Source organism: Chenopodium album, chromosome 17, assembly GCF_948465745.1.
Source record: "Chenopodium album chromosome 17, dcCheAlbu1.1, whole genome shotgun sequence".
Classification (NCBI taxonomy): Eukaryota; Viridiplantae; Streptophyta; class Magnoliopsida; order Caryophyllales; family Amaranthaceae; genus Chenopodium; species Chenopodium album.
Window position 1 is genome coordinate 49,713,901 of NC_137850.1, and position 14,415 is coordinate 49,728,315.

General features: G+C 29.7%; 2 protein-coding genes across 2 annotated transcripts; one reads left to right on the forward strand and one right to left on the reverse strand.

Moving 5' to 3' along the window:
* Positions 1 to 9,351, forward strand: LOC145590086 (uncharacterized). The gene is made up of 9 exons (XM_081646827.1): positions 1 to 113; positions 964 to 1,402; positions 2,142 to 3,768; positions 5,001 to 6,520; positions 7,077 to 7,257; positions 7,338 to 7,457; positions 7,552 to 7,764; positions 8,476 to 8,667; positions 8,756 to 9,351. The coding sequence occupies exons 1-9, from the start codon at positions 41 to 43 to the stop codon at positions 9,179 to 9,181; spliced, it is 4,791 nt and encodes a 1,596-aa protein (XP_081502953.1). The 5' UTR covers positions 1 to 40; the 3' UTR covers positions 9,182 to 9,351.
* A 623-nt stretch (positions 9,352 to 9,974) lies between these two features.
* LOC145588405 (protein FAR1-RELATED SEQUENCE 5-like) lies at positions 9,975 to 13,194 on the reverse strand. Its single transcript, XM_081645047.1, has 4 exons — positions 12,834 to 13,194; positions 12,394 to 12,721; positions 12,172 to 12,318; positions 9,975 to 11,078 (listed from the first exon to the last, which is right to left on the reverse strand). The coding sequence occupies exons 1-4, from the start codon at positions 13,157 to 13,159 to the stop codon at positions 9,975 to 9,977; spliced, it is 1,905 nt and encodes a 634-aa protein (XP_081501173.1). The 5' UTR covers positions 13,160 to 13,194.
* Between the last annotated feature and the right edge of the window lie 1,221 nt (positions 13,195 to 14,415).

Here is a 14,415-nt window from a genome sequence, read left to right on the forward strand (position 1 = left end):
CATCTCTAAATTTTCTTTAAAATTATTACATTTTCGAATTATGGTTAAATTGAAGATTATTCATCCTAAGGGTAAGAAACGATCATCTTCTTGTCAGAAAGTTTCTGAATCAGGTAATTTTTAAACCCTAATTTTTATATTTTCATGAATTTTGACATTATTGTCGTAATTTTTTCATGAATTTTGACATTATTGTTGTTTTTGCGATTGTTGATTATATGTATTTTGCCCAATTTTTTATCGTCATATTTTGCTAGTGTTTAATTTGTTGATTATATGTATTTCGCCCAATTGTTTGAAGTGATACATGTTTAATTTGTTGGTTTTATTTCTTTTTCTATTGTTTTATTTCTTTATTTATTGTTTGTTAAAGGTTACTTGTATTCTTATGATTGTTATTGTTGTTATTTTTTCGATTTTTAGGTTTAGACTTTGTTCTGTTGTTGGAGATGCTTAATTAAGTTGTTACTTTGTGAATGGTTCATTTTTTCGTAGTTGTTACTTGTTATATAAGAGTGAATATGTTGTGATTGATTAAATTCTTATATGAGTGTTACTTGATATGAGGGTTACTTGTAAATGATATATGTGTTACTTGTTATATGAGGGTTACTTGTAAATGTTACTCTTATAGTGTATGTATTATATATGTGTTACTTGTTATAGGGGTTATAATGGATGTATTTTATAGGTGTTACTTGTTATGTGTATTTTATATGTGTTACTTATGGATGTATTTTATATGTGTTACTTGTTATAGGGGTTATAATGGATGTTTTTTATAGGTGTTACTTGTTATACTGGTTATAGTGGATGTATTTTATAGGTGTTACTTTTTAGGTTGTTTGGTATATAGAGGATTACTTATATGATATGGTTTGATTGATAGTTTATTTTCAGTTGTTAGTTGTTTCTTGGAATTATTTATGAAGTGTTGCTGATATTATTTTGTTGATTCAACAGAAGAATTGAATGATACACAGGAAGAACAAAGTCAAGGTTTGAATAAACCTACTGAAGTAGTTATGGAGGAATCAAATGCTAATTTGAATGAACCATCTAGTGAAGTTGAAGTTGGTAGAGTTCTAAGGAAAAGGGGTAGGGATATTCTTAATGAAGATGATTTAGAAGAAGAGCAGGGTGTTGGTAAGGATCTGAATTTGGCTAGTGATGGTGAAGATTTGAATGTTGTGGATTTGAATGCTGAAATTACAAAAGAAGTTGATGAGAATGTTGGTCAGCCACCTTCTGATAATGTCAATCCTATGGATGATGTGGAAGAAGATAAACCTGATGTTGAGATTAAACCTGCAATTGTGAGTAGACGATCCCGCAGAGGTCGTAAACCTGCTGCAACTTCTAGTCAAGTTATCGAAGTTGTAAAAGTTGAAAGTAGCCAGAGGTATGAAATATTCTTCTTTAATTAATTGTGCTTTATTATATTTTTGAATTTGAATTTTTTTATTTATTGTTTAATATATTTTTGAATTTGAGTTTATTTATTTGAATTTGAGTTTTTTTATTTATTATATTTTTGCCACCTTTTTTATTGCTTAATATTAGTTTATTGAATTAATTTTGTCTGAGTTTATTGTTATTTGTGAATGGTTACTTGTTTTATAGGTGTTACTTGTTGTATAGGAGTGATAAAGTATTAAATGAATGTTACTTGTTAGAGTGTTACATGTTGTATAGCAGTGATAAAAGTATTAAAGGTGTTACTGTTTATTTGTAGATTGTGGTGGAGATCTTATATAAATTTTACTTGTTAGGGTTGTTTTATATGAAGATTACTTATTTGATTGTTACTTGTTTTATGGTTATATAAAATTTATTGATAGATTTTTTAGGTGTTACTTGTTTGTATAATAAATATTGTATGTGTTACTTGTTATATAAAAGTAATAAAGGTATTACTTGTTAAGGTTAGTACTTTGTTAAGGTGTTTCATGTTAAGTACTCTGTTAAGGTGTTACTTGTTAAGGTTTTATTCTTTTATGGGTTACTTGTTTACTTTTTAAAGATTGTAGGTGTTACTTGTTATATAAAAGTGGGTGTTACTTGTTAAGGTTTTATTTTTTTTATGATGTTACTTATTCTGTCATTTTAATGTTACACTTATTTTCTTTTTTTTGTTTTAGGGATGATGAAATTGTTTTGCGTAGTAGACCTGCTGGTGTTATGGAGTTGTTTAAGAAATTAAGTGTTGATCAAGTTAATGTTGTAAAAGCTATTGGTTTTGGGACTTTACAATTGATTAAATTGAATTCATTTCCAACGGAAATGGTTCGTTGGCTCTGCAGTTCATTTGATGCTGAAAATTGTAAGCTTGACTTGCCTAATGGACAGAGTTTTCAGCTTACAGCTGCTGATGTTCATGATGTATTTAAGATACCAATGGGAGCAACATCTGTTCCTATTTCTATTAAAAGGCAGCATTCTAATTTGAAGACAAATTGGAGGAAGTTATATGGGTCTAAATCATTAGATATATCTGTTCTTCTTTTGTTGAATAAGATGTTAAATGACAAGGAGATGCAAAAAGGGAATGATGAATTTAAAAAATGTTTTGTCATGTATGCAATGGTTACATTACTTGCTCCAACATCAAATAGATCAGCTGACTTCAAATTGGTTTTTGCTTTGGAGGATACTAAGCAGATCAAGGAGTACAACTGGTGTCAATATGTCTTGGATGATTTGTGTGACAAATTGGCAAATTGTTCTGCTACACAAAAGTATGTGCCTGGATGTATTTTGTTACTTCAGATTTGTTATTTTCATAGGATTCAAGTGGAAGGATTTTCTGTTAATAGCTCACTGCCCCTGATCAAGCATTGGAATGATGAAACATTTAGAGATAGGTTGGTAAAGGAAAATGGACTATATGGTCAAGGAATTCTTGATGAGGATACATATCCTATATCTGATTTTATTGCTGCAGATGAGCCTGTGAAAAAAGATGAAAAAGAAGAAAAAAAGAAGGAAAAAAAGAAGGGAAAAAAGATTGAGTCTGTTGAGAAGGTTAAGGTTGGGAAGCAAAAAGAAGAAAAAAAGAAGGGAAAAAAGAAAGAATCTGTTGACAAGAAAAAGGAAGAGAATAAAAAAGATTTGAAAGAAAAAAAGAGAGAAAGTCTGATTTCAAAAAAGAAAAATGAAGAGAAAAAGGAAGGAAAAAAAGATGGAGATGAAGAGAAAAAAGAAAAAAAGAAACAGAGTTTGAAAAGAAAAAATGATGTAGATGTTGCTGAACAAGGTGTTGCTGAACAGGAAGTAAAAGAAAAGCAATACAAAAGAAGGCGTTTCTTAAAGAAGGCTGATTTTTATATTGGTCATGCTAAGGAACAGTTGGCTGGGGATGAAAATGTGATTCAGAAAATCATTGAGAAGTACAATCCTTCTGTTATGGCTCAGGATGAGAATGACAGTGAGAATGTATTGAAAAAAAGACGAATGACTGTGAAGGATTCTGAATTTGAAAAGATAGTTGAGAAATATATGCCTTCTTCAGTTCAAGATGATCTTGATGATCAAGATGAAGATGATGAAGATGAAGGATTTGAAGATGTTGGAGCTGATGACGAAGTTGAAGATAGAGCAAGTCCTGATGCTGAGCAAAATTTGGATGCCGGAGTTGTTGATGGAGCGGTTTCTGCTAGTGTTGATGCTGTGCACAATTTGGATATTGCTGGTTCTTCTCGTGTTGTTGCATTTCAAATTCCTTCAGAAATTCAGACAAATGAAGAAATTTGTCAAATTGCAAATAATGTAAGTTTTCTTACTAGTTTTTTAATTTGTTGTTATTTGATTTTATTACTAGTTTTTTTATTTGTTGTTACTTGTTTTTCTTACTAGTTTTTTTATTTGTTGTTACTTGTTTTTTTATTTGTTGTTACTTGTTTTTATTACTAGTTTTTTTAATTTTGTGTTACTTGTTTTTCTTACTAGTTTTTTTATTTGGAGTTACTTGTTTTTATTAATAGTTTTCTTATTTGTTGTTACTTGTTTTTATTACTAGTTTTTATATTTGTTGTTACTTGTTTTTATTACTAGTTTTTATATTTGATATTACTTGTTTTTCCTAATAGTTTTTTTCTTTGGTGTTACTTGTTTTTGTTTTTATATTTGTTGTTACTTGTTTTTATTACTAGTTTTTATATTTGATATTACTTGTTTTTCCTAATAGTTTTTTTCTTTGGTGTTACTTGTTTTTGTTTTTATATTTGTTGTTACTTGTTTTTATTACTAGTTTTTATATTTGATATTACTTGTTTTTCCTAATAGTTTTTTTCTTTGGTGTTACTTGTTTTTATTAATAGTTTTCTTGCTAGTTTTTTTTATAGAGGATTACTTAAATGTTGTGAATAGGTTACATGTTACTTTCATAATTTTTTGTGTTTTACTTGTTTTTTTGTTTAGGTATTACTTTTTATAGGTTACTTGTTTTTTTTTTATTTAGATATTACTTGTTATAGGTATTTTTTTTTAATAGGTTACTTGTTCAGGCATTACTTGTTATAGGTTACTTGTTTAGGCATTACTTGTTATAGGTTACTTGTTATAGGTTATTTGTTTAGGCATTAGTTGTTATAGGTTACTTGTTATAGGTTACTTGTTTAGGCATTACTTGTTATAGGTTACTTGTTTAGGTATTACATGTTACTTTTTAAAGTGTAGAAGGGTTACTTGTTTTATAATTAGTTGTTACTTGTTATGTAATCAGGGGTTACTTATAATGGGTGCATAAGGGTTACATGTTTATAATTAGTTACTTGTTATGTAATAGGAGTTATTTATTATGCTTACAATATGTTTATTGTTACTTGTTTTTATATATGAGTGTTACTTTTTTTATGGTTATATAAAATGCATAGATATTTTATGGGTTACTTGTTTTGCTGTATAGTATTTTTATTGTTACTTGTTTTTGTGTTACTTGTATGATGTTATTTTGGTTACTTTGTTTTTTTTATTAATTTGTTATTATCATGTAATTGCAGGATGTGGAAAAGAATTACATGTTCATGCAGAGGGACATGAAGTTAATGTCCTATCAATTTGAGCGTTACATTGAATCAATGAAGCAAGAATTGAAACCTGCTAAAGTACATTCTCCACAACCTCAAAAGGAAAAATCTCCTGTGTTATCACAATTAGATCCAATATATAATGATCAGTCATTCTGGGATCAAATTGATAAGATTGTGAAACAAAACATTGAAATGAAGAAAGTTGTTGATGACATGCCTTCATTCAAACTGTTTGCTTGCCCTGAACCTGAAAATGAATCAATTGCAAGTCAGTTACCTGTTGGTGGGTTTCAGGATTTTATCAAAGATGTTGCTGCTCAACCAATTTCAGTTGAAGAAGTCCCTTGTTCAGATGATCCATTGGGTGCTTCTCGTGAAAGAAAAGTAGTTGAGGACATCGTTCATTCTATTAATCTAGAACAGATTAATGAAAATGCCCCTCATGATTCTGAAGAAGGAAGATCTGCTGCTGCTGTTGTACAAATTGGGGTTCATGATTCTGAAGAAGGAAGAACTGTTGCTGCTGTGGTACAAGAAGGTTCTGGTGTTGGAGTTTCTGTTGATTCTGCTTCAAATGCAGAAGTTGGTAAAACAAATGACAAAGCTATTGTTGTTTACAGTCCTGTGGTTTCAAGTCAGGACATTGTTTTGACAAGTAGCCAAGGAAATTTTGGAGCTAAATCGAGCCAAGATATTGTTTTAATATCCAGTCAAGAGAATGTTGAAGTTGGAACAACTCAAGATATTTTTCAAAGTCTTGAAAGTTTGGTTATGATTTCAAGTCAAGAAATAGCTTCAACTGAGATTAATCCAACTGAGATTATTCTGGATCAAGGAGTTTTTGATGGTTCGTCTCATGATAACATTCATCAAAGTGTAATCAATCAAGATCCTCCTGAAAAAGTAATTCATCTTTCAACCAAAGAATGGATTCATGAGCTTAGAGAGTTGCAAAGAAATGATATTAATGCCTCTGACAAAGTTGCGCCTCAACAAGAGACTCCTGTGAAAGATGCTAATACTAATAAACAGGCTGTTGGTACCTCGTCCAAACAGCCTGTTGATACCTTGAAAGAATCATCTGATCCCAAAAAAAAAGCACCTCAGAAAAAGAATCCTGAGAAAAAAAATTCTGGAAAAAAAAAGAAGGATTCTACTCAGCCAAAAGGAAAAAAGAAAGAAAAAAAAGAAGTGTTGACATGTTTTGTTGCTGGTTGTACTCCTGAAGAATCTTACAAGATTCTTAGGAAATTTTGGGATGATGAAGGGAGGCCTGATGGTGAGAAGAATATAATTTCTGATGATAATGCTGTACAGTCTGCTGAATTTATAAGTTGTGATATTAACTGTGGTGCGTATGGTGGTTATAAATTACAGTTAATCTCAAAATTTATGAGGCTTAACTGCAAGAGAGTATCAAGAATGAGGAGTTTACGGCTGATGGTTGCTGATTATTGTTTTCTTCAGAATTATTCAAAACTGTCTGATTCGTAAGTTTTTTTTTTTATTTTATTTTTATATATGTAAGTATAACTTTATTTTAACTGTCTGACATGTAATCTTTGGAACGGTCAAGATCTCATAATTTGTTTAATGGTTTTTTTTGTTGCATGTTCTGAAATTGTATCACTTATTGTGTTATTTGTTTGATATATGTTTTTGTTACATGGTGTTACTTGTTATTTATATGTGATTATTTATTGTGTTGGGTTTATATTTGTTACTTTTTATATATTTGTTGTTTATGGAGTTACTTGTTTTTTATTTTGTTACTTGTTTGTATCTGTTACTATATGGTGTTACTTGTTTATTTAGTTACTTGTTTTAGGAGTTACTTGTTTTAGCAGGTACTTGTTTTAGCAGTTACTTGTTTTAGCAGTTACTTGTTTCATTAGTTACTTGTTTCAGCATTTACTTGTGTCAGTAGTTACTTGTTTCAACAGTTACTTGTTTCAGCAGTTACTTGTTTCAGCAGTTACTTGTTTCAGTATTTACTCGTTTCAACACTTACTTATGTTTGTTACTTATTTGATTATTTTTGAACAGGGAACTCCTAGTATATTTTAATGAGTTCTACAGTTTACCTCGAGAAGAATTTTTGACGTTGTTTCAGAAGAAAATGATGTCAAGCAGAATTTTGGATTGTTTTTTTATCCTATTGAATTATGTTGAGGTTTATAAACAAAATAATGACAATCCAAGACTCTTTTTTGGTGGTGAATATATGGTAATTTGCTTACTACTTTTTTTATTTTTCAAAATTTAATTATATTTATTTATATTTACTATTTTTTATATTTTATACAGTGGCCTCTTTTATGCTGTTTATATAATGGAGAAGGATGCTTATATGAGAATGAAGTATTTGGAGCATGGGATATGTGGATGGAATCTGTGAAATGTTGTGAATTGTTTGATGCTGTGTTGGTAAGTGTTCTGTTCACTTAATTTTTAAGAGGTTAACTTGATAACTAGTTTGATTCTCTGTTTTTTTTTAATTCTCTGTTTTTTTTTCTTTTAGATTTTCATACCAATCTACTATGGACAACATTATTCTACTGTTGTCATAAATTTCATGTCTGAAACTGTTGACTATTTGGATAATCGAACTTATTCAATGCAAGTCCAAGTACAAGGCAAATCAAAAAAAGGGCAAGCTGCTGCAAAAAAATGGAAAATTTCAACAAATTTTGATGAATTTCACACAGAGTATTATATCCTCACTTGGTACATAGTAAGTATTCAATATTGGATTCTCTATTTATTATTATTATATTCTTTTTTGCTCATTTATTTATTATTTTATTAAATGGATTACTTTTTTTAGTGTAACTAGTTCTGTGGTTACTTTTTGTATATTACTTGTTTTTTAGTTTTTCAATATGAGTTACTTGTTACTTGTTTTTTAGTTTTTCAATATGGGAATTACTTATTATGCGAATTACTTGCTATGGGAGTTACTTGTTATGGGAGTTGCTTGTTATGGGAATTACTTGCTATGGGAGTTACTTGTTATGGAAATTACTTGCTATGGGAGTTACTTGTTATGGGAGTTACTTATAGTTACTTGTTATGGCAGTTACTTGTTATGGGAGTTACTTGATATGGGAGTTACTTGCTATGGGAATTACTTGTTATGGGAGTTACTTATTACTTGTTATGTAATTACTTGCTATTGTTACTTGTTTTGGGAATTACTTATTATGAGTTACTTGTTTTATGGATTACTTGTTATATGGTATATATTTTATGAGTTACTTGTTTTTGGGATTACTTGTTATATGGATTACTTGTTTTATAGATTACTTGTTTTTGGGATTGAGGTTACTTGTCTTTGGGTTACTTGTTTTGGGGTTACTTGTTTTGGGTTGAGGTTACTTGTCTTTAGATTACTTGTTTTGTTGGCTGTTACTTGTTCTGTTTACTGATTTTTTTTTTTTTGCAGAGGCTGTATATGTCAAAATATTTGGTTCTTAAAGGCCATGATAATGGAGAAGTTGTGAAGAATTTTGACATTCGTATGATTCCAGTAGACTCTCAAAAGTGTGCTGTGGAGACATTTGATTGTGGAGTGTTTTGTTTGTACCATTCTGCTACATATGAAGGGAAACCTTTTAGATGTAAAGGTTTGACTAAGGTAAACATTTTTTTTATTTTTATTTATTTCTGTTTTTTATTTTTATGTTAATTACTTTAATTTTTTTTTATCATATATTATTTTATAGGCATTAGAGAGACGGCGTTTTAGAGCAGAAATATGTGCATCTCTGGTATTGTGCAATTTGAATCTAAGAAGAGAAGATGTTTTAGAAAGTTTGATTGATTTTGCTAATAAGAATGAAGAGATTTATTCTGAAGTCATTCTTAATGAAAAAATCACAAAGACTAATAAGGAAGCTAAAAAGGCTAGTCTGTCTAAAAGCAAAAAGAGAAGTCTAGGAAAGAAAAAAAATGTTAGTGAAGGAAAAAAATTGTTTTCTAAAAAAGAAGTAGATGATGCCATTGGGATAGAAAAAGAGGATAAGACAGAAGAAGACATACTGGTTGCTGCAACTATTGCTGTTGAGAAAATGGCAGAAGAGGCGAAGAAAAAGAAAGGTGCTATTCCTTTTAAGGAGGTTGCTCAAAGGCGTTCTTCAAGGAATAAGTAAGGAATTTGTAAATCATTTTAATTAGGAAACTTTTAGTCGAGTTTGTATTTACATTTTTATATATATACATTATTACAGTCCTTTTTTTTTTAATATAGTGGTATGTAGTAATATGTAGGATATATACTGTTTTTATTCATTTTTATATATACATTATTACAGTTCTAGTACTTGTTATTTTACTTGTATTTATCAGAGTTACTTGTTTTACTTAGTAGTAAAAGTTACATATTAATGACATGCAGTTACTTGTTTGATATATGTTTTTAAGAAAGGTTATCAAATTATAAGATTTACTTGTTTTAGTTAGTAGTAAAAGTTAGCTTACTTATAAATGTTCTTATACTTGTATTTTTATGAATAATAGGAGGGAGGAGGGTTACTTGTAATTTGATGAATAAAAGGATTGAGTAGGGTTACTTGTATTTGTTACTTGTAGTAAGAGTTACTTGTATTTTTATGAATAATAGGAGGGGGGAGCAGGGTTACTTGTATTTGTTAGGTTACTTGTATTATATGAATAATCTAAGGGAGGAAAGTTACTTGTTACTTATATGTATAATAGGAAGGTTAATTATATACTAGTGAATACTTGTATGTTACTTGTTTTGGTGGTTACTTGTTTTTACTAGTTATTTGAAAATGACTATTACTTGTATTATAAAACATGTTTAATTGCAGTATATATATATATATATGATCAAAAAGAGTCTGATTGAAGTATGTATATTTAAAAAATAGTCTAATTACTGTAATCTAGAATTACAGTATGTATCAATCACATAGTTAAAACTTAAAATAATTTTGGGTTTGAAACTGGAGTTATTGTTCCAAATTCTCTGGAATTTCCTTTGGCTTGCATTGCTTTTGTTTTCTTTGCTTTAGGTTGCTTCCCTTTCTCAAAGTGCCCTTTTATTCTTTTGCTTCTTCCTTTTGTGTTTGCTTTTTCTGGATCCATGACTGCAGGGATTTCTGTTTCTGGTGATTCTTCCTGGTGATCAGTTGAAGTTTGCTGTTGATTACTTGTAGCTTCCTGTTGATCAGATGAGGTTTCCTTCTCCTTATTCTTTTGCAATTCCTTCTTGAATTCATCTGCCTTCTCTTGTATAATTTTGAAATGTTCTTCTACCAAATTTCTTGTCTCTTTGTGCTCTTGACATTTTATAAGTAGATTGTAGCTTCTTCTTGCCATTGTGTGACGCCAAGGCATTAATTTGTCAGCCTGAGATTCTTTTTCAGCTGCATCATCTTTCTTTTTCCAGACATGTGCTTTTGCCATTTTAGACCATCTTGATGAAATGTAGAAGCAAGGAATTCTTGTCACATTATGATGATGCAAGATCTTTATGCAATGATAACAAAGCCAACCAATTTCTTCAAAATTCTTGCAAGAACATGCTATTCTATTTAGAGCTTTGTTATATGTAACCTTCTGTCTGCTACTTTCATCATACTCTATCTGAACCTGATAAAAGTATAAATCTCCCACAGTAGCATGATGATAGGTTATGCATCCTATTGAGTACATGAATTTTGTTTCAAAATATCTGAAAATGGTTTGAGTGTATACTTCTGAAGCATGTTTAAGTAATCCAATAAAAGGAATACTTGAAGTTGGGTTTGAATTTGAACATTTAAAATCAGCATCTGATTCATTCTTTCTCCACCTCTTCACTGTTTGATTGAAAATTTTGAAGAAATCTGTCAGGCTTGTGTTTTTGTTCGCCTTAAACCCAACTGCATTATTTGCACTTTCACTTCTTTGTGATGATAGTATACCAGCAGAAAAAAAGTCTTTACTTAATGTTGTACACCATTTTTGTCTCAAACCATACAACCTTTTGAACCATTTATTGTTTTCAAGTTTGTATTTTGCAATCATTGAATCCCAGCATGTCTGTAATTTTATATTTTGAAATAATAGTTAGTCTTTGATTAAAAATACAAATAATTAAAAATAAAAATAAAGTAATGGTTACTTGTATTAAATTATAAGTAATAGTTACTTGTTAACTATACATGTAACATTATACAAGTAACCATTGGTCCATTACAAGTAACCTCATACTTGTAATGGTTACCTGTATTATATTACATGTAATGGTTACTTGTAATATGATACATGTAATAGTTACTTGTATTAGGGAGAAGGTTACTAGGTTACTTTTTATCATATGGTTACTTGTTTTGAGATTAATTGAAATATATGCCTGAATCTAATGTATTATATTACATGTAATGTTTACTTGTTAACTATACATGTTTTGAGATTAATTGAAATATATGCCTGAATCTAATGTATTATATTACATGTAATGTTTACTTGTTAACTATACATGTTTTGAGATTAATTGAAATATATGCCTGAATCTAATGTATTATATTACATGTAATGTTTACTTGTTAACTATACATGTAACATTATACAAGTAACCATAGATCCATTACAAGTAACCTCATACTTGTAATGGTTACCTGTATTATATTACATGTAATGGTTACTTGTATTATGATACATGTAATAGATACTTGTATTTGAGTGAAGGTAACTAGGTTACTTATATTATATGGTTACTTGTTTTGATGTTACTTGTATTATATGTGTTACTTAAAAGTGTCTAACACCCACTCAAAAGCAGGTTGTCAAGGGAGTTACTTGTTAGTTATTAATAAAATTATCAGAGGTTACTTGTTATAGTGAACCAGGGTTACTTGTATATACTAGTATATAAACAGGGGTTACTTGTCTTTACTATTATATTATAGAGGTTACTTGTTTTTACTAGTATATTATAGGTGTTACTTGTTAGAAACCACTAGGGTTACTTGTTATAGTGAATCAGGGGTTACTTGTTAGAAATCACTAGATTTACTTATAAGAGATTACTTGTTAGAAATCACTAAAGTTACTTATATTATATGGTTACTTGTTTTGTGGTTACTTGTATTATATGTGTTACTTGTATTAATAAGATAGTTATAGAGGTTACCTGAAATTCTTCCTCATTCACACATCCTGAAAGACATTTGTTGAATGCATCTTTGAATGATGTATCTCTTTTCAGTGCTCCAAACCTTGATACAGCATTCTTTATAAGATGCCAAATACATAATCTGTGTCTTGAGTGAGGATAGACCTACAAGAGTGAAAATATATTATACTTTATTCTTGAAATAATTTATTTTACTGGGATTATAAGTTCAGAGATTACTTTTTCAATTGCTTTAGACATTGCCAAGTCTTGATCTGTGAATATTGAAGCAGGTTGACTACCACCCATAGACTTCTTAAAAGTGTCTAACACCCACTCAAAAGTTTCTTTTTTCTCATCAGCAATAAAAGCACAGGCAAACATTACATTCAGCCAGTGATTGTTGAGACCAACAATAGGAGCACAAATAAGATTATATTTGTTTGTCCTATATGTGGTATCAAATACAACAACATCTCCATAAATTTGAAAATCTTCCTTCATTTCAGAATCTCTCCAAAAAATAGCAGTCACTTTGTTTTCATTTTCACCACCTCCTAACTTAAATCTGAAAAAAAAAATTCAGAGGTTACTTGTTTTGGTGATAAGAGTAACTGAAAGTAGTAAATTCTTGTTTCAAAAGAAGGACTTTAGTTACTGGTATTAAATGTATGAGTTACCTAAAAAAGAAATCTTCATCTTCTGCTTGCTTTTTGTATAATTTATCTATTACAGTTTGTGCATCACCTCCCTGAATTTCTTTCATCTTCTTCCTTGAAATGTAATTATAGTGGTCTGTCAGAGTATGTCCTACAATTTCTTCTCCACCAGCTTCACTACTTATTAATCTATATGCATCTGCTGGTCTTAACCCACTGTCTGCCATTAAATCAATGAATTTTGCCTTTTCTTCTGTTATCTTTCTCTCTGATCTATGTAAATGCTGCCAAACACTTCTTGTCAACTCATGGTTATGTGCTATAACATGCTGTTCAACTACAAACATTCCTTCTTTGTTTTTTTTTGCCCTAATGAATGCATGACAACCTGTCCTAGTTTCAGGCACTTGATGTGTTCTTTTTTTTTTGTTTTCAATTTGTGGAGGGTGTGTTTTTTTAGCTTTTGGTACACATCTGAATCCTTCTTTAGAACAAACAAAATCCTTTCCTTTGATTTCTCTGTGTTTTCCTTGTGTATATCTTGTTGTTGAATGTCTTATACTAAATCCTACAACCATAGCATGAAGCCTATATTGCTCATATATTTCATCCAAAGTTGAGGCCGTAAAACCTAGTAAACTTCCTGCAATATCATCCAATTGTATTTCACCTTGATTTCCACTTTCTTCTGCCAATGTACTATGACTTGTTTCTCCTGGACTTGTATTCAATTCTGCATATTGTAAGTTAAAGTTAAGAATATACAATATGTTATATACAGGATTACTTGTTGCACTAGGGTTACTTGTATAATTTTTTCTTGTATAATATGAGGTTTACTTGTTATGGTGCAGTTGGGTTACCTGTAAACTTTTATAAGTAGTAGATTACTTGTTTTGGAAAAGTTACTTGATAGAAAGTACTAGGGTTACTTAGAAGTTTAAAAGTAGATTTACTTGTTGTTAGTTATTAATGATATTATATGAAATTACTTGTTAGAGTACAATAGGGTTACTTGTAAGCTTTTTAATTTAGAGTTACTTGTTGTTACAATTTTTGTCAAGGGAGTTACTTGTTAGTTATTAATGATATAAACAGGGGTTACTTGTTATAGTGAACCAGGGTTACTTGTATTTACTAGTATATATACACGGGTTACTTGTCTTTACTAGTATATTATAGAGGTTACAGGTTACTTGTTTTTACTTATATATTATAGGTGTTACTTGTTAGAAACCACTAGGGTTACTTGTTATAGTGAATCAGGGTTACTTGTAACACTAGTATATAATAAGGGGTTACTTTTTAGAAATCAGTAGGGTTACTTATAAGATTTTAAAGTAGATTTTCTTGTTGTTAGTTATTGATGAAATTATATGCAGTTACTTGTTAGAGTACAATAGGGTTACTTGTAAGCTTTTTAAATTAGAGTTACTTGTTAAATTTTTTGTCTTAATAATGATATAATCAGGGGTTACTTGTTATAGTGAATAATGGTTACTTGTAATCCTAGTATATTAACAGGGGTTACTTGTCTTTACTAGTATATTATAGAGGTTACTTGTTTTTACTAGTATATTATAGGTGTTACTTATTAGAAACC